Below are 19,157 nucleotides of genomic sequence, written 5' to 3' on the forward strand. Positions count from 1 at the left end.
CTCATTTAATATCTGGACACTCTGACCTGCAAAAATCTCTTGGTAACCCCGTCAGAAGACGTAAACAGAGTTTTGAAGAGAAAATGTACTTGGATAGTATTCATACAACAAGTCATGCACAGTTTCGCACAAACACTCAAGTCAAAACACACCAGGTCTCTAATATTCACAAGCAGTTTTCTTCAGAGAATTCTTCTTTAGAAATGGAGACTAACACTGGCCATGAAAGCTTTGACCATGGTGACAAAGCACTTTCTCACAGTGAACATGAAAATAATAGAAATGTACAAAATGGCATTTCTGGAGTTTCAGATGATCCAAGCACCAAACTTTTCACGCCTGAAATGCTAGTTAAAATTGCCGTACATAAAGCAGCTATTAGTAAACAAATAAGTGATGGTGAGGAACAACGTAGATCAGGCATGGTAAGAGCAAATTCAGCCGATGCAGAACTTCCCTCTTCCCGTTCCCATCGCACTTTCAATCGTATGAATACCATCGCAAATCCTGATGCTGCTGCAGATGAAGTCATAGGTACTGCACGACAGGGGATGCCTCACCAAAAGAAACATTCCCTGAGAAGAAAACAGGATGAAGATGATGAAGAAGAAAGGCTACATGAACTTTTAAGGCAACAGGCAATCAGAAATAAACAAAATGCACAAGCAAAGGAAGAACAACAGAGGCAACAAGAAATCCTGAGACAACAGGAATTAAAAAGGAAGGAAGAGTATAAAAAAGGGCTACAACAAAGAAAACTGGAATTGCAAAAGCAGCAAGAATTACAGAGGATACAACAGCAAGATGAGGAAAAACAAGAGCTGCAGAAGCAACAAGAAATCCAAAGGCAACTAGAAATACAAAAGGAATTAGAGATAAAAAGACAACAGGAACTTCAGAGACAAGAGGAGCTGAGAAAGCAAGAAGAACAAAAGAGACAAGAGGAGTTGAGAAAGCAAGAAGAATTAAGACGGCAGGAGGAGCTCAGAAAGCAAGAAGAATTAAGACGGCAGGAGGAGCTCAGAAGCTTAAGAAAGGAAGAGCAAGAAGAATTAAGACGGCAGGAAGAGCTTAGAAAGCAAGAAGAATTAAGACGCCAGGAAGAGCTTAGAAAGCAAGAAGAATTAAGACGGCAGGAAGAGCTCAGAAAGCAAGAAGAATTGAGATGGCAGGAAGAGCTCAGAAACCAAGAAGAATTAAGACGGCAGGAAGAGTTAAGGATACAAGACGAAAAGAAACGGCAAGAAGAACTAAGAAGGCAAGAAGAGCTGAGAAAGCAAGAAGAACTGAGGAAACAGGAAGAGCTAAGGAAACAAGAAGAGCAAAGGAGACAGGAAGAACTGAGGAGGCAAGAAGAACTGCGAAAGCAAGAACAAAGAAGATTAGAAGAACTGAGGAAACAGGAGGAACTAAAACGACAAGAAGAACTAAAGAAACAGGAAGAGGTAAGAAGACAAGAAGAATTAAGGAAACAGGAAGAACTAAGGAGACAAGAAGAGTTAAGGATACAGGAAGAACTTAGAGTGCAGGAGGAACTACGACTGCAAGAGTTGAGAAAGCAAGAACAACTCAGATTACAGGAGGAATTGCAGAAGCAAGAACAGCTGAAAGCACAACAGGAGATGCTAAGGCAAGAGGAGATTAGGAAACAAAATGAGCAAGAAGAAATTCATCGGAAATTAGAAACGCAAAAACAAGCAGAACTACAAAGAAAACAGGAAGAACTTCAACAGCAGATACTACTCCAGCAACAACAAATTTTACAGCAACAGCAACTCATAAAACATCAACAAGAAGAGTTGCTAAGACATCAGAGACAACAGCAAGACTTGGATTTACAACCTGAAGAGACACAGCAGTCTCAGCAGAACCAGGTTAATGTCCAACAATCGTCTGTTGTTCAGCAAACATCTCAACCTCAACAGGGCAATATGACTCAGCAAGGGAAAGTTCTTAGTGCTGTACAACAAGCTGTGCTTGAAGATAGTCTGAACAAAGGACCTACCTTTGGCAAGCAAGCACAGAGGGTTTCTCAAAACAAAGCCACCGAAAGGACATCTAAAACTGCTTATGGAAGACAAAGCAGCATTGAAGGTGCTGCAGGTATGGTAACTGCTGCCTTGTCTCGCCATCAATCTCGTGAAGAAATAGTACGACGAAGGAGTCTCTCAGCTTCTGGTAAGAATGGCAGTCAGAATTCCATTGGACAGACTTCCAATCCAGATATAGACTTCGGTGGTGAATATGACACTGAGATGAATGATGAAGTGTTTTCTAATGACCTTCAAGAAAAAGCTCAGGATATAAATTCACTGAACAGCAGTGCCAGTTTTGATACTAGAAATAATTCAGGTGAAATATTTATGGTCAGTAAAGTAGTTGTCGGCCCTGTCAGCACCCTGCCTTATCAGTACCAGAGTAATCCAGTGGCAAAAAGTCCTCAAGAGAAACCAGGTCTTCGTCGTGTGCACAGTCAGCATGGGTCACCAAGACATGAAGTCAGTAAAGTTGAGATGCAGGAAATGGATCGTAACAAGAGCTCCTCTGTTTCCTCACTAGCTGAGAAATTCCAACCTCAACACCCTCAGCAACCAAAATCAAAAGTAAGAGCTTTCCAAAAGAATTATTCCTTTGACAACGTACCATTTAGTAACCAAAGCTCTGCGTCTTCACCTTCTGATTCCCCCGTCTTTATTCAGAGTCCAGTGATATCATACAAGATGCCTCCTGGAGGTACATCATCTTTCATTAATGATGCTGACAAGGTTAAGAGTTCTTCAACTACATGCTTAACTAATACTGTTCAAAGTCAACAAGTTTTCAGTCCAATTAATGCTGTTAACCAGGGTTCTTCATTCACTGCAGCAACACGTGAAACAGTAAGAACCAAAAGTTCTTCAATTTCTACTCTAAATGAAAAAGCTCAATTTAAAGCACCAATTCTTTCTATAAGTGCTCAGAATGCAGCATTGGGTCGAGTTAGTCAGTCCCTCAAGAGTATTACTGGAACTGAATCAAAAGAAAAATCAACATTCCCACAGCAGAACAGACCAGGTCTCCAGTCACAGACAGCTTCTAAATGGGGCAGTGCTTCTGACAATACTTCATCAAAGCCAAAAGCCACAGATTTTGTAGTACCACCCCTTCCAACAACAGTTATGCGCCAGCAGCAGCTGCGAGAGCAACAGCTTCGTGAACAACAAGAAAAACAACAAAAGAAAGTGTCTCGCTGGGGCAGTATTCCAGATAATACTGTAAAACCTAAGAACATAGAATTCAGTCCTCCTTCTCAGCCCAACTTCAGTGTCCCTCAGCAAGGAGTATCCAGATGGGGAAGTGTTCCAGATTCTGTTTCTGACCCCAAAGTAACTGAAAATGTTATTCCTGTAGCTTCAAGAACAGAACGTGGCCGTTTAAATTCTGCTCCCACTCAGGATACAAGAATGACAAGTATGCAGCATCAAACATTTTCTTCCTCTTCACAATTATCCTCATCATCAATGCAGGCAACATCACAACCATCTTTAGGTCTACCATTTGCCACAAATAATAAGAGTGTGTCCACTACTGCAATGAAATTCGAACAAACTACTTCGACAAAAGTAACAGGTGCGTCTGTTAATTTAGATCCAATCGTAGAAAACAACCTTCAAGGAAATCAAGGTAAGGTAACCAGTATCTGGGAAACAGCAGTCAGTGCTTCAGAAGATTCCAGACATTCGACATCACAAAAACCATGGAAGGGAGGTATTGCACCTGATGCGACTGGTCAGTATGTTCAGAGGAACAAGCAAAAACTTGAGGCGAGTTCAAGCCAGATAGTACAAGATAATTTAGATATTGATCAATCTGACATAAAAATAAAGAAAGTAGAGAAGAGTCAATATGATGTCTGGCAAAAGTCTTGTAACACTTCTAGTTCAGTTTCTCAGGGGGAGGATCGATCAGCACGAGTAGGTAAAATTAAAAACAGTGTTTGGGAGAACATGACAGATAGGGAAGATGACAGCACAAAAGGAAAAATTGATCCTAAAAAGTTAAATAAGGGGCATATTGAAAAATGGGAAAATGTAAAAGAAGAATGTTATCACGAGAATGTAAATATCTTAAAGACTGAAGGTGTAAGAATGAGGAATAAAGAAAAGAGAGAAATCTGGGAAAATATAGGCAGTGAAGATCAGAAGAGCGTTAGAGATGAGAGATCAGTTAAAAGATTAAGTAAGGAGCAGATTAGTCACTGGGAAGCTTCAGGAAATAAAACTGAAGAGCCAGATGGTGAAGGAAATCAAAAGGTTAAGAGGAGAAGTAAGTTACAATATGATAAATGGGAAGCTGGTATACCTTTCCAAGAGCCAGATGATGATGAAGTAGGTTACACAGTTTGGAAAAATTCTGTTGTAAGCTCTCAAGTTAAAAAAGAAATAACAAAATTCCAAGATGGAGGTACAGTATCTCCTTGTGATTCTCGTGAAGTAACACCACCAAGATACGTCCGTCGGTCAAGTTCTGGTGCAATTAAAAAGACTTTAGCTGCCTTTGAACAAGGGATGCTTGATAAACAAGAACCAGGAGACACTACTCCATCACCTGGGTTGAAACATTCTAGATCTGGTGTTGTAAAGAAAGGCATTGCAGCTTTTGCGGAAGTAGGTGGTCAAGACACCCAAGTCTTGGCACCACCACCTCCATTACGTCATTCAGGTTCTGGACTTATCAAGTTAGGTTTATCTGTCTTTGAAGGACAACCATCTCTTGAATCACCAACAGAGCCAGAGTCATCTTTCCTTGAAAAGAGACGAAGTTTCCACGATTCACACAGTGAACGCTTCTCTTGTCTGGTGGAAAGAAGTGAACAGGGTCAGAGCTCTGTTCAAGCTGTCAGCCTCAAGATTCCAGTGGAATTGCTTCAGATGCAACACAAAAGGCCACAAAGTCTTTCTTTTTATCCTTCCCCTCCTAAACCTGAACCTGAAAATGCAATGAAAATACCTTGGGGAAAAGAGCCACCAAAACGGCACACTCCTACATCTAGCACTAAAATGATATATGGTAAGAACCAGTTTGAAGCCTCTTTGTCACCTGAAAGTGCTGAAAAGAAGCGTAAAGAAATAGCAGCATTTTTCCAGCAGTCCAGTGCCCAAATCTCACGAAAATTAGAGTTAGCAAAAGGGGTGAAAGATTTTCATTGCACTGGTCATGGAAAAACACCTGCTAAAGATAATACAGTTGTACATGAAAAATCCGTTGCTAGAGAGAAGTCTGTTCTTCCAGATGACTTTAATGACTCATGGGAAGAATTACTTTCGGGTACAGAATTAAATACTTCCATTGACGAAGCATTTACTGAAGCTTTGCTAAATGACATAGAATTAACTGAAGATGATAATTCACCTGGATCAGAACACCGTCGCAGAACTTGCAGTGACAGTCTTTTTGAGGCTTCAGACACTGAAATGACAAAAATAGTGCAGGGGGCAAAAGTAACACGATCACAAACATTCAAAGATTACTCAAGCCTTATGGTGACAAGTGATATCATAGATGGTCTTCATGAAAATTCCAGTGTTGATTCACAGGATGCTAGTCTGTCACATTGCCTTGATCAAGCAGTTGATAATTTATCAGAAACAACCTCTGAGGGGCTGAATGAGCAACAAATACCTAGTAGGGGGCAGAGCAGGGGTGACGTAACTCCTGCTGAAGATGGTGACGATAGTAGTAGTGAAGGTTCCATAGGTATGTGTCACAACATTGTAAGCGACACAAGTTTTAGTTATGATCTGCATGAATATCCATTACCTGCTGACCACTTTGTATTCAGTTCATACCCTCCTTTATTTAATGAAGAGCAAAACTTCCAACAGAGTGGTAATGTTTATAATGATAATGTGTATAATCTGAATTTTTCAAGGTATTTAAACCAGATATCATTTACAGTGTATTTTGAGGATAATTCAAAAACTTTTCAGAACACTAACACAGAACATCGTTTACTTGGGTATTATAGGACAAGTGCTCCAGAAATACAAGACCAGGAGAGTATTTTGAGTAAGCATGAAGAAAATTTATGCAGTTGTGAAATTAGGAAACCTAATGATGCTTGTCATACCAAACAGTTTCTCATTCCAGAGATAACAATAACGGACTTGGATGAAGGTTTTCCTAATGAAATTGCAGAAAATGTTCTACCACCAGATGGTAATAACGGTCATTTTCTAACTGTTGGTGCTTCTCATTCAAAACTATCCATATCTAAAAAACAGTCTTATATCATGGAAAATTTCTTGAAAGGAAATGGAGGCATACAGATATACAAACAAATGCATCCTCCAGAAAAATTAAGGAAGGAAGCTTGTGAGAATCTACCTAGTTTTAAATTGCTTGAGCATATTCAGAAAACAGCCTTACAAGAGGATACTGTTTATATCGGAACCTGTAACCATTCTTTGCCTGCAACAGAGAAGTTTACGAATAAAAATGTAAGCGGTACCAGTGAAAACAGTGATGTTGAGGTAACTGTTACTGATATGGATGGCAGAACATGGAAAATGGATTATGCTTTAAAAACTGACAGTAGGTTGGACAGTTCATTTCATAATAATAGTAAAGTTCATGCAAGACCAATTGACCCTATAAACAGTTCCACGAACCTCCCCTTCTCTCAGGCACCTTTCCAAAAACAGAAAAATTACATCCATCACCTTAAAGTACAACCGTCAGTTACACCATCATCTTTACCTTTTGTGACTTCATACTTGGTAACTTCAACTGACATACGTTCAGATCTAGACTTTTCACCTTTATTATCCATGGATAAACATACCTGTATTCCAGAATTAGAAATTTCATTTTCACCCTCAGCTGATAACCCTTCATCACCTTGTGTTCATATAAGCCCCACTGGCAACTGGTCATCGCTGCATTCATTATCACACTCGGCCCCACTATTTTCCACCATGGGTGTACCATCAGATAAATTTCAGAATTCGGATATTCCACCCAACTGTGCTGTTAATTGCGGTGGGGAGTTAGAGTATGATGCAGTAGATTTTGAGCATGCAAAGGATGCCTTTGTAACTAAAGAGGACTGTCAGATGCTTTCAGACTCTGAGTCTGTCAGTAGCAATTCAGATACAATCATCACTGTTCTTGAGAGGCCAGGATATGGTACAGCTAATCAAGAGGGAAGTACATTCGAGCTGGAAAGTAAAGTTGATTTGTCAGAACATGAAAATCTTCCTGTAAGACAGGTGCTTGAGGGTGAAAATGGCATGTCACACAGCTTCAGTGAAGATGATTTGCAGTACTTGGAAACAAAACATGGTAGTAATAAACCTGGTAATATTTATTCATCTCAAATAGAATGCTCAGAAAGTAGAAATGAATACATAGGAAGTCATTTTCATCAAGATAATAATATAAGTGCACCCATTGATGACATGAGCACTGTAACACTTGGTGCAAAATATGAGCATCTTGAATACCCGAGGGAAAGACATATGGCAGTGGGTAGGGAATGGTCAGCAGGAAGTGGATATGAAGTGCTAATCATTAATCACCAACAGTATCAGGATGAGCTTATGTTCATTACTTGTATGGCCCTTTCTGCATACGCTCTGCTTGTATTTTATTCTTAGTTATGTGCTACTTTTCTAAAATTGTTGATCTCAATTAAAGTACAAAATGCTGCTGATGCTTATACTATATGGCTCATTTACTATAGCTATGGTCACCTATCTTCTTTGTACAGTACTGTATCTAGTTCCGGTGCTTTATTTTTTTTATTTTTGTACAAGTAGATTATGTACCTTAAGAACTAGGCTGCTGCTTCTGGTTAAATGGTGAACTCTTTCTCTCTTTCCTTTTTTCTGTGTGTTCTTATTACATTTACTTTCATTTTTACTTTCAAGCATCTGATCTGCAGTGAGAGGTAAGCTTGTGTATAAGAATAGTGCACTATTCAGTAGCCTTCAAGTTTGAAGTTCATAAGGGGCATAAAGAGACCAAGACCTGAATACTGCTATTTTCCTGCCTTGCATTTTGCAACAGTTGTTGTTGTTGCAGATGTCACTGATACCAGTGAAAGGGTTATCATTTTGTGTGTATGTACAGTATCAGTATTTTTACGATGTACAGTATGTTGCATTTTTATTTGCATGGAGTTTTATTGTCTAGTGCATTAAACAAGTTAACATATTTTTTAGTGTTTTTTATATATATTTTTTTTTTTATTTTTTGTTGGCTGTGTGCATTCTTAACTGCAATATTACTTACAGTATATTGAAATTTCTAGTCATCTGTAACAGTAAAGGAAAAATTTCTCAGAGATAGGGTTGATTTTGTTAGAGTTGTATCCATTTAGCCATTAATATTATGGCTCTCTTATTTGTTTAAAATTTCAGAGTACTGTATACAGCCTTTTGTTGGGCTTCATGTCAACTGCATAATATGTATTTGTTTATAAATAGGAGCTGTGGTATAACACAATGTAGCAAACAAAATTTGGAACTGTTCTGCCGCTTAGTCAGCTTTGATTTGCAGTGTTGTTTATCATTTTCTCTTGTACTGAGTGTGCATTAACTGTTAGACAATCTTTTCTGTAGAGCAGACCAGAATGTTTTATTCAAGTACATTATAAGTGTAGCTGTGTATGTCTTCATTAGATGTCCAGTACTGTATCTATAGATGGCACTTAGTTATTGTGCTTCTGCTTTGTAGTGGACATAAGTTTTGCCATGTTTAGCTAATATTGCAAGTCTCAATAAGGGAAGAGAGAAACTACTGGATAAAATATTGAGATAGGAAGTATGATTTGGGTGCAAATTGCTCCTCAGAGGTTTAACAATGAAAAGTCCTCAATGTATATACATGTATATTTTTTTCAACATTTAGCCACTTTTGTGTGTGATAATAGACAGTCATGCACTGCAAATGCTGGTTGAACTTGAAAATGAATTCTGAGAGGGAAAACAAAATTAGTACTGAATATCTTACCTATGGTTTTAAGAAAGCACAGAACAAGTGATGACTAGAGGTTTCAATCTGATTCTTGCCATCATTCCTTCACCTTGCATTTGTGTCCCTGATCCATGTACTTAAAGCCTTAGTAAGCTATTGGCAGTAGGGTACTGTATTATTTTTTCTAATATACCCAATCCACAACTAACACTACATTTATATAAGTCATTTAATCTTGTGAACATACATACCAGATCATTCCTTTGAGCATTGTTTAACTGTTCCTTCTCCTGAACTCTGTTTAGTTTGTTTATCCTTTACAGCTCCAATATCCTGCAAGGCATTTTGTAATTATTTTTAGCTTTTTTTATGAATTACTGTAGTAGCTTTTTCCATATAATTTCCCCAAGAAGCGATCAAATTCCTTTTTTCTTAGTTGCATGGCTGAGAGCAGCCATGTTATTTTGCTACAAGTCCTACCTCAGTGCTTGTTGTTTTGGGGGCTCGGGTTGTAGTGGCATGTATTTGTGTTGTAGATGTGGCGCTGGTTAACGACTGGTTGAAGGAGAACTTCCCCGATCACCGAAGTCAGGGTGGCGCCCGCCAAGGTGGGTAGTTCAGTGCCACCATACCCTCATTATGTCAGTACAAAGTAATCCAGTTGATATTCTAACAGAAAACAAGCATTTGGTTTCTCATTCTTTACACATAATAGAACAAAACTAGTGCCACAAATATACCAGTATGTTGTCCCAAGGAATGAAACTTTTAGTAAAGACACAACATATTTTACAGCAAAACTAAACTTTGCATACCACTGTTATTATCATTATATTATTTAGTAAAAGTTGTTTGTCAAAGTCAGTAGTTTTAGCTGTTTCATTTGGAATTTAAGAATAAGATATCTGAATTTCAAACAGTTATCAGCACAAGCAGTAAGCTGTATTTGGATGAATGATCGACAGACAGTAAAGGAGTGGTACAGTATATATTTAGAAACTTAACCGTTCTTTAGGTCATTTTTATTTCATCTTGTTACATTTCAAAAAGGAACTTTTAGGGGGCAACTTACAGTGCAGGTCTTAATTTTCTGTAGTAGATATGCAATACACCTCAGGTTACAATTCTTGTACTGTACTGCATTGACAAAATAACTTATAACTTTGAAATACTTTCTAGAATTTTGTTATCTGATACACATTAAATTACTATAAATTTTACTGATTTATTATGTAAATTAGATAACTAGTTCATTCTGTAACATCTATGATTTAAGAATAGAATTTCATTCTTAACCGTCTTACAAAATCCTAATAACAAAACCTAATTGTAAATACAGAACTTTCTTGGAATGCTGGAGCTTCAAGTAACAAAGTCAGGGTGAATGTTAATTGCTAATTAGGAATGTATATGCTTTCTTAATAATGACTGTATTAGTAAATAAGGAAATTTTTCTGGTTGAAATTGCTGTAAATATGGCAGTGTATAATAATGTAGTACCTACGAGAAAGTGTCTCTAAAATTCAATTATACATGCTTGTTTGCTCTACTGGGCTACATTTGCAGTTTTGGGAATAGAATATATGCTTTGGTACTGCATTAAAAATTCATATTGCTAAAGAATTTGTGTCAGTGAATATGTAGGTCAGTAAGATCCCAGTGTTAAAATTTGTACTTTTTTTTTTCAACCTGTGCTCTTATTTGTCTAGAGATATTGTGTCATGTTAGAGATACCCTTTGGTGCCCTTAAGTGTGTCAGTAGTTCACAGATCACAGATATAATGCCATACTTGGGAAAGGTAGTCTAGTGTATATTTAACTTCATCCATCTTTGTGGCCTAAATGTTGCCAGCACTTATTAACCAGATGTCTAGGTGCAAGGTAGACAATCTGAACTGGCAGTTGGCACAGTGCACTTCATAGTTCTGTTGCATAGACAGGCCTACTCAGGAACTTAGTCCTTTGAGTGCAAGTACATTTTATTAGTGTTCTTTAGATCCTTTTGTGAAGCAAACTCATAGTGAAAAAATTACTTGAACAAACTTCAGTAGTGCATCAGTATGGCATGTATAATTGCATACCGAGGTATGTACGAGTTCATTAGTAGTGTGAGTTATTGTGCTGCGCCCACAAGTACATCTTAAGATTTGGCTTCTGCTTGCACTGAACACAGCACTGCAGAGTAAATTTCCAGCATTTTCAACCAATACAAGAGGCTTGAGATAATATGCAATATAATCTTCGCTGTTGGTATTTTTTTTATATTTTTTAAATTCCAAGATCTTGGGTAACTTTATTTAAATTTCTGTAGGAGATGCCAATGCCTCCTCCACCATGTCCCCCTTCGGCACGTCCCGCACCTCAACCACAGACACGCGCAGCTCCAGCCAAGGTAAGAAAAGTTATGCCATTGAATACTGCTTAAGCCCAAACCCGTACTGTACTCATCTGATTCCATTAGAGGATTTTCCATGATGAAGAAAGTTTATTCATCAGTATTACCAGAGATTTATCATTTGTTATTGTAATTATTCTTCCTCTTTAGTTTATTTTCCTCAATTCTTGAATGTATATAATTTATTGTAAGTGAATTTATAGGACTGTAATCTTTATATAAGTTCTTATTTGTGCATAAAGGTAAATTTACTGTGGTCATATAACTTTACCATACTTTCCAAATACTTTACTGTGTTGTAATATTGTATAATTTTTTCTGTTTTTGAACTTTTTATGCTTTGTAAGGTGTATTTTATTATTAGCCAGAAATTTTTCAAGACGTACAGTATTGCATAACTTTCTTCTTTGTTTTCAGTTAATGTTTTGTAAGGGAACAATAGATAGCCAGATCATTGCAGCATGATAACTGTAACCTGAATAATATTGAAATTGAGTTTTCTTTCATTTAGTTTTCTGAACTTCAAAATCTTCTTTCAGTCAATGTCCAAAAGAGTTCCTATTCTTCGAATGTCTCTTCCTCCACAACTTCATCATTCAAGACATCTGTCAGTAAAGGTTGGTACAGTTAATATGCTCATTTAGAAAATAAAACACCTTCATAGTTACATGTGTGACAGTATACAAACTTAGCTTCAAAATCATGAAAATGACCTTTTGTTCACATATATTATTGTAATTTGCATCTTAATGATTACTAATCATGAAATTATGAAGTGTCCTGCTCAATATGACATCGTTCTTTACTCTTTTGGCAGCTGACAGTAAATCGGTTGTGTCTCCATTTGATAAGTTCAAACAGATGGATACACCGACTCCCCGAACACCAAAGTAAGTTTGCCTATTGTTTAGTCAGGTCATATGAAATACATTTTTGAAAACTCAGTATGAAAAACTGTATTACAGTTCTTCATAATGAAGTGACTTGTGTAAACATTTAGTTGGTGATTATACTTTAAGTGGATAGTAGTGGAGAAGGTTTAGAAATACAGTAACTGTACTTAGAAACTGGAGAAGGTGTAGATCATATATTGCAAATATTAGAATGTAAATATAAAACTTTGTATGTCATGGGAATTGCTCTTTTATAAATATTGCCATGTGTAAGGAAATATTGCTCTAGTTTTACATAATTTTTATTGAATGTTGAGTACGATATATCTTAAGCGTCAAACCTGCTTTTTAAAATATGTATAAAAGTAGCTTTTACAGGTTCTTTTTGGGTAGTGGAAAACAGTATCGTATTTGTTGCTTGGTATACTGTACTGTAGTGTGAAACCTAATCCCTTTACACAACATGACATTAAAATTTCCCCGTATCAAGAATCGGATGCTGAAATTGAGATTCTTTTTCATAGAGAATTGACAGATGGCATTATCGTAATGGCCCTTTGCATATTCAGTCATTTTTAAAATCTTGTTACATTTCTTGTTACTACTGTCATATTCCTTGATTGGATGAGCCCTCCCATACACAGAATACACTAACTCCTGCTACCTATGTTTCCTCAGTCCCTTCTCCTTGACCCTGCCCATTATAAGACACAATGCTGCCACAATCAAAAAAATCATCCTAGACTTCTGTAAGAGATCCACAGCTGAGTACGAGAGCAAGGTAGAGTTGGTTCAACTGGTTCCCCTATGGTCTTATAGATAGAACATCAACCATCCAGCTGCTCTTTTTTTAGCTCCCTGGTGTGGTTATTTCCCTCCCCATCTGTTCTCTCTTGTGATGTGTTTTCTCGACTAAGAATCACTTTCAAAGTTCAACCCCTAAATCTAGACTTAGTGTGTTATGCTTACCAGTGCTTACCTTGCTCCTAGTGCATTTGACACATTTACAAAACCTAGTTTCATTAGATTACAGTTCCTGAAGACAGCATTTAATACAGCTACCAACATATACACATTTAGTCCCATAGAACCCTAGATTATAGTTGTAGAAATTAACATTAGATCAACAATAGATTTTGTATATATTTTAATTAACCTAAATACTGTATTGTTTCTATTCATACAGAACTGTACTTTTGATAGTCTTTGACCAAGTAATTCAAGTTTTTTAGTACAGTAAATGATTTTGAACTCGGCAAAATTACAGTATTTAGAAAAAACATGTAGGGAGTCTTGGGATATGATTTTTGTACATTGCTAGAACTTTGGGGGGATAAACATGGTTTATATATATAGTCTTTTTTTGTTTATTTTATACTTGGTAGATCTGTCCTGACTTGTTTTCTGATTCTCTGTGAAATGCTATCAGTATTGTGGCTGTTTCTTCTCTTTCCTTTGTGTGACTGTGTGCAGATAAGGATCTTGTTTTCTGTGTTATTTTCCATTAACATCTTAAAATAACCTTAGGTGTTAGCTTGTAAGTCCGTAAAGCATATGTGGAAAGTTTTAGTGCAGAGCTGCTGCATGAGCTATATGTAGCACGAGGCACTAACCTTCTGGGTGCCTGCTGGCTGCTATGCTGCCAATGATGTTACTGCTGAAGGTGCTCTACTGCCTGCTGGTCATTGCTGCTTCACGGCCTCTTCCTCCTTCTACAGCTCTAAGTCGAAGTCTGCGGGTGGTGGCCCACTTTTCCAATTATCCAGTCAGCTGAGTCGCAGTGCCTCAGGGGTGAAGGATATGCTTCTGCAGTGGTGCCAGTGCCGCACCCGCGACTATAAGGTATACAGGGTCTAACAAGGGATTCCTATAAAGGGCTTCATGCATGATTGCCCTGGGATTGAGCAGCCACATAACACTGCACTATGTTACCCATCTGTGTGACAAACTACAGTATTATTTAGCAAAGCCCACTTTTTGACTGTGGTAAACAGCAAACTGTATCTATGTAACATTAAATCTATAATGCATTTTTCTTAGTAAAGTATATGTGTATTAAGTTTATAGTAATATGTAATGTTCATATAACATGTAATACAATGTTGTAATGAGCTGTTAGATTAATCAAAATGCATTGTAAACTGGATTTCATTTGTACAGAGCAAGTTTTTCCTTTAGAGTACAGTAAATCGTAATCGTTTTAAAAAGTTGAACATTGTGCCTGATACAGTAAACTGCCGTATATGATTTCATTACAATGCACTCAGTGTAATTAGATTTTTCATAAAATATTGGGCCGGACTTGTAAGTACAGTCCATTATCCATGTTAAAAAAGTCAAATGATATAAAAAGTTGATTTACTTAAAATATTGCATCTCTCATCATTTGTATGTAATTAAAATATCAAAATTATTAAATAAGTAATGGCTGAATACCTGTGATGAGCTTGAGAACCAGCAGACATTTCATATCCTCAGCTATTTTGTCAAAAATATATCCTTCAACCTCCAAGGTTTGGCATTCATAAATACTGCACAATTTAGATGCAGTATTGCTTGTATGTTATCATGCATGACATGAAATTATTAAGCATACCCTTTGGAAATTCTGTGAAATAGTCTTTAGAATGATGACCTAAATCAGTTTTACTGAAGCACTTTATTAACATAGCAGTGAGCAAAATAGTCTTTAGTGAAGTTTAAAAGTAGAGCCTTGATGGTGAATTTCATGACACTCTGAGGCATAAGAATACTATGTGCATGGAGCATACATTCAATAATACTAGTGGAGTACAGTGTAAATGTATAGTCACATATAAAGATTTTCTTTCTGTTAACAGTGTGCAACAGTCTGTCTCTAACCAATTTCTTTTGCAGTCTGTCCAACATTTGTTTCTTAGACTAGTGCTTTCAGACTTCAAATTAATGCAGCAAGATCTGTATTAACAGTCATTTGATATCTACACTTTATTGCTTGATATATCACATTAGCTGATATTGTTTACAGTCCTAGGCAGTTTGCTATACTTTTAGTCTTCAGCTTCATTCAAGTCTTCTTTTATCTATCCTACCCATATCCAACTAGAATTTCATCCTATAAAGTGTTTCATTGTTAATACACCTTTGCTATCACTAAAACAGGGAATAAAGATTGAGAACTTCAGCACAAGTTGGAATGATGGTATGGCCTTCTGCGCTCTTATTCACCACTTCTACCCCGATGCCTTCGACTTTGATAAACTAGACCCTAAGAATCGCCGTTACAATTTTGATCTCGCTTTCCGAGTGGCAGAGTAAGTAGAGACATATCACTGTGTTCTTAAGAATATTGAGATCCAAAATATTGCATACTGTAGTGGTGTACTGTATGCCCATAATGAATTGGCATTAGACATTAACTGAATCAAAAGGCATCTCTGTATACAGTACCAAAAGTCTGGCAGATTAAAGTTTAACTAACAGTTAGAGTTCAGTAAAAAAATGTTTTGAATATGTTAATGTAAACATAAAGATGAAAGACTAATTCAGTTTTACTTCATCTTTTAATTTTTCTCAGCTACACCAACATGTTCTGTTTTTTATTTCAGTGAGAAAGCTGGAGTATATCCCCTCTTGGATGTTGATGACATGGTCATGATGAAGAAACCAGATTGGAAATGTGTGTTTACCTATGTTCAGGCCCTTTATAAACGACTTAAAGATGAATAATAAGTGTTTTAAAATAAAAGGTAATTGTAAGTGAATGGGTTAACATTTTTTGTTTTTACACAAAGAGCCTTTTAGGTTCAGTTACAGTGTAATAAAGTGATAAAAGAAAGTTAAGCAAGATTCAAGTGTTTTAAGTGTTTATTGTTTACATAAACAATATTCACATTGGTTGGCCCTGCTGTCTACATCCTTGAGTGTCTGCAGCTATGTTATGTGTCTGTCGTCTAGTAATAGTGTATATTATTGTTTTTTTGAAAAATTGCCATTGTAGAATTTTGCTGTTAATTTCTATTTATTTATTTATTTATCCATATTCTAATGGGACCAAATTCTATGGAGTGTCATACAGTGAACAGTGTTCTAGTGTACCGTATTGTAAAATAGTACAGTATGTGAAAAATAAAAAAAATGAAAATTAGCAAATTCCAGAGCACTTTAGGTCATATCGACTTTCCTACATGCTGAAGGCACAACGTGAATAGTGCCAAGGATACTTCACCATTATCTCATCATGTTGAGCCTAAATTATCAAATAAATAATTTGTTGGTCCTTGATAGAAACTTTGATGAAGTATCCTTCATGGCACAAACTATATTTTTATGTATAGAAAGTCACAATAGGTTGCAATGGTCACGCACGTGTTTCATTGTCAATCATACCATAGCTGTATTTAACATTTGTACTATATATAGTACTCACAATACAGAGCTCAATGTATTCTCTTGCAAAGGTATATGATTTTTTATTTCTTTCTGAATTAGCATCATTTACAGTAATAACCAATACTTGGGTTAGGGTGATGCTTTTTTTGTACTTCATAACTATACAGTATGTATAAATGTGTATTATGCAAATGAAGATAAAAGTTACTAAGTTGTAGAATAGGGCTCGTGGTACTTGCTGTGTTTCAGATGTTTAAATATGCTGTATCCTGATGCTTCTTTCCTTTTAAACTGTAAATTGACAACAAAATTTACACTTTTGTCTTTAGAAATATTCTCATTTACATTTTTGTGACAGATGCTATTCTTTCTCCTCTTATATAAAAATAATGTTCACCAATTTTTTTTTACCCTTTCGCAGCTAAATCTCATTAATTTAATGCTGTGATATTATTGTGACATAATCTGGTGCCAAGCAGTGTCTTATAGGGATAAGTAAGATTTTATCAGTATGGTGCGTTTTTAGGAGAGAACTTTGTCTGAAATCTCGCCGGGGAAAAAGAAACAGTTGAAAATAATCCCCATGGTTCCTTTTGATTAGAATAGTGCTTGAGATTTTGTACAGAGTACTTTTGCCTTGATGGCATTACTTTTCTTTGAATTTAAAGGGGATATTTTACATATATAACACTTCAGTAAGTTCTTTCTAACACATTTCATATTTCATTATATATATATCTTGATAGTTCAGCTTCAAGTATAGTGTAACTATTATATTTAGAAGATAAATACAATTTTTCCTTTTTTTATGAAAGCTGATTTGTGTGCTTAATTACACTTATCATGGAATGCTATTATTATGCTTATGGAGCCTTAATGCTGAAAATTGTCATGGAATAAATGTGAATATCTCGTATGGTTTTTATATCCTATTGCAGCTAAAAACGAGGAGGAAGACAATTCTATGGTAGAAGAACGTCTCAAGTTTTTTTTTTTTTTTTTGGTGGGTGGATATTGGTTTGTGAGGCAAGTATTGAGAAGGAAATATGAAAAGACAGAAAAAGATAATGGTGAACTACTAAGTAAGAACATGAACTAATATTTATAATGAGGTCAAGGTCATGCAGCAGAGATTTTGAAGAGTTGCAACTACAAAATGCTACTATTCAGGGTTGGATTACAAAATGACAAATTTTTTCATCAATTTGTATTTTTCATAATTAACAGACCTAAGGTCTTTACATATGGTGAAAATCTCTTAAGCACAGCTGGATCCAGTTAAAAACAGAAGGTTTGGTGGCATGAGTGTATCAGCCAACGGGGAGAGATTAGGCAGAGCCTAGTTATTAGGCAGAGCCTAGTTATGAAAAATACAAATTGATTAAAAATTTGTTAATGTTCATATATAGAAAAAACAGTAGGTCTTAATGTATGGGGAGACTTACTTTTCATGGGAGGATAAAATAAACCTTAGAACCAACTGGTGGTTTGGCTCACCTGGGCTCACTTCCTGGCCAATTATTAGAGCATGGAAAGGAGTCATGTGCCTTTGATCTCGAGTGAAAGATTACTCAACAGCCAGACGTCTGGGCTTTGAAACGATGGGAACTCCAGTCTACATTGTGCCTAGGAAGAAAAGAACCTGTAATTGTCATTGACAACAAAACCAATGATAGCTAACGACCTTGTTCTATTGACAATCCCTCTCTCCCCTTGTAAGAGAGAAGGTTGGACTTGCTTCCACTTCTAGAATTGTAATGGGTGCTCACTCACATATATCTGCCCAGTTTCAGCAAATGAAGGCTCAGATCTCTCCCCTGCCTGCCAGAAGAGGAGAAGAAAAAGAAAAGAAGGCCACTTGCCCCATTCACTCTCACCTTCACAACCTGTCCCGCTAGGGGTACTGGATGAGCTACACAACTTGTTGAGCAGCCACCATCAGACCCAAGGAAAAAGTGTCCAATGACCTATGGGCAGCGTCCATAGGTAGGTGGAGGTGAAGGTCGTTTGACGAACCCATGCACTGTACCAGTCTTCAACACATTCAATACCCTATGAACCGACAGGTTTTCTGAAAGCAATGGAACAGCCAAAGCCCATAACATCATGAGCTTTTGCATGCACTGCATTGGCATCTGCATTTGAAGACTTACTGTATGCTTGTCTAATTACTTCACGTAGCCAAAAGGAGATGGTGTTCTTGGACACGTCTTTCTTGTTCCGGACCATGCTAACAAAAACTTTTCAACACTCAGGTCTTAGATGTCAAGTCATTAGATAGCTTCGCAGAACCCTAATAGGACAAAAGTAACTCCTCTGGATCATTATCAACATAATCTCTAAGGGAGGGGATCAAAAAAGCCTCTAATCTGCCATCGGGAACTGAAGGATTTTGAGTCTTAGCTACGAATTCCAGGACATTTTTGAAGGTTACCAGCCCCCACCCCTTGAGTGTTTTGACATCATAAGAGAGGCCATGAATTCTCCTACTCTCTTCGTTGAGGGTAAGGCCACTGAGAAAACCATCTTTAGGGTCAAAT

The 19,157-nt window shown here is 36.8% G+C and overlaps 1 protein-coding gene across 1 annotated transcript in view; it reads left to right on the top strand.

Moving 5' to 3' along the window:
- Nucleotides 1-17,529, top strand: part of LOC136853961 (titin-like) — a 243,065-nt gene extending 225,536 nt beyond the window's left edge. The window contains exons 34-40 of the mRNA XM_067129858.1: nucleotides 9,495-9,566; nucleotides 11,270-11,350; nucleotides 11,893-11,970; nucleotides 12,171-12,243; nucleotides 13,965-14,088; nucleotides 15,388-15,539; nucleotides 15,834-17,529. Of these exons, the coding sequence (XP_066985959.1) occupies nucleotides 9,495-9,566; nucleotides 11,270-11,350; nucleotides 11,893-11,970; nucleotides 12,171-12,243; nucleotides 13,965-14,088; nucleotides 15,388-15,539; nucleotides 15,834-15,954 (701 nt within the window). The 3' untranslated portion in view covers nucleotides 15,955-17,529. The remainder of the gene's footprint in view (nucleotides 1-9,494; nucleotides 9,567-11,269; nucleotides 11,351-11,892; nucleotides 11,971-12,170; nucleotides 12,244-13,964; nucleotides 14,089-15,387; nucleotides 15,540-15,833) is intronic.
- The last annotated feature ends 1,628 nt before the right edge of the window (nucleotides 17,530-19,157 follow it).

Source organism: Macrobrachium rosenbergii, chromosome 28, assembly GCF_040412425.1.
Source record: "Macrobrachium rosenbergii isolate ZJJX-2024 chromosome 28, ASM4041242v1, whole genome shotgun sequence".
Lineage (NCBI taxonomy): Eukaryota > Metazoa > Arthropoda > Malacostraca > Decapoda > Palaemonidae > Macrobrachium > Macrobrachium rosenbergii.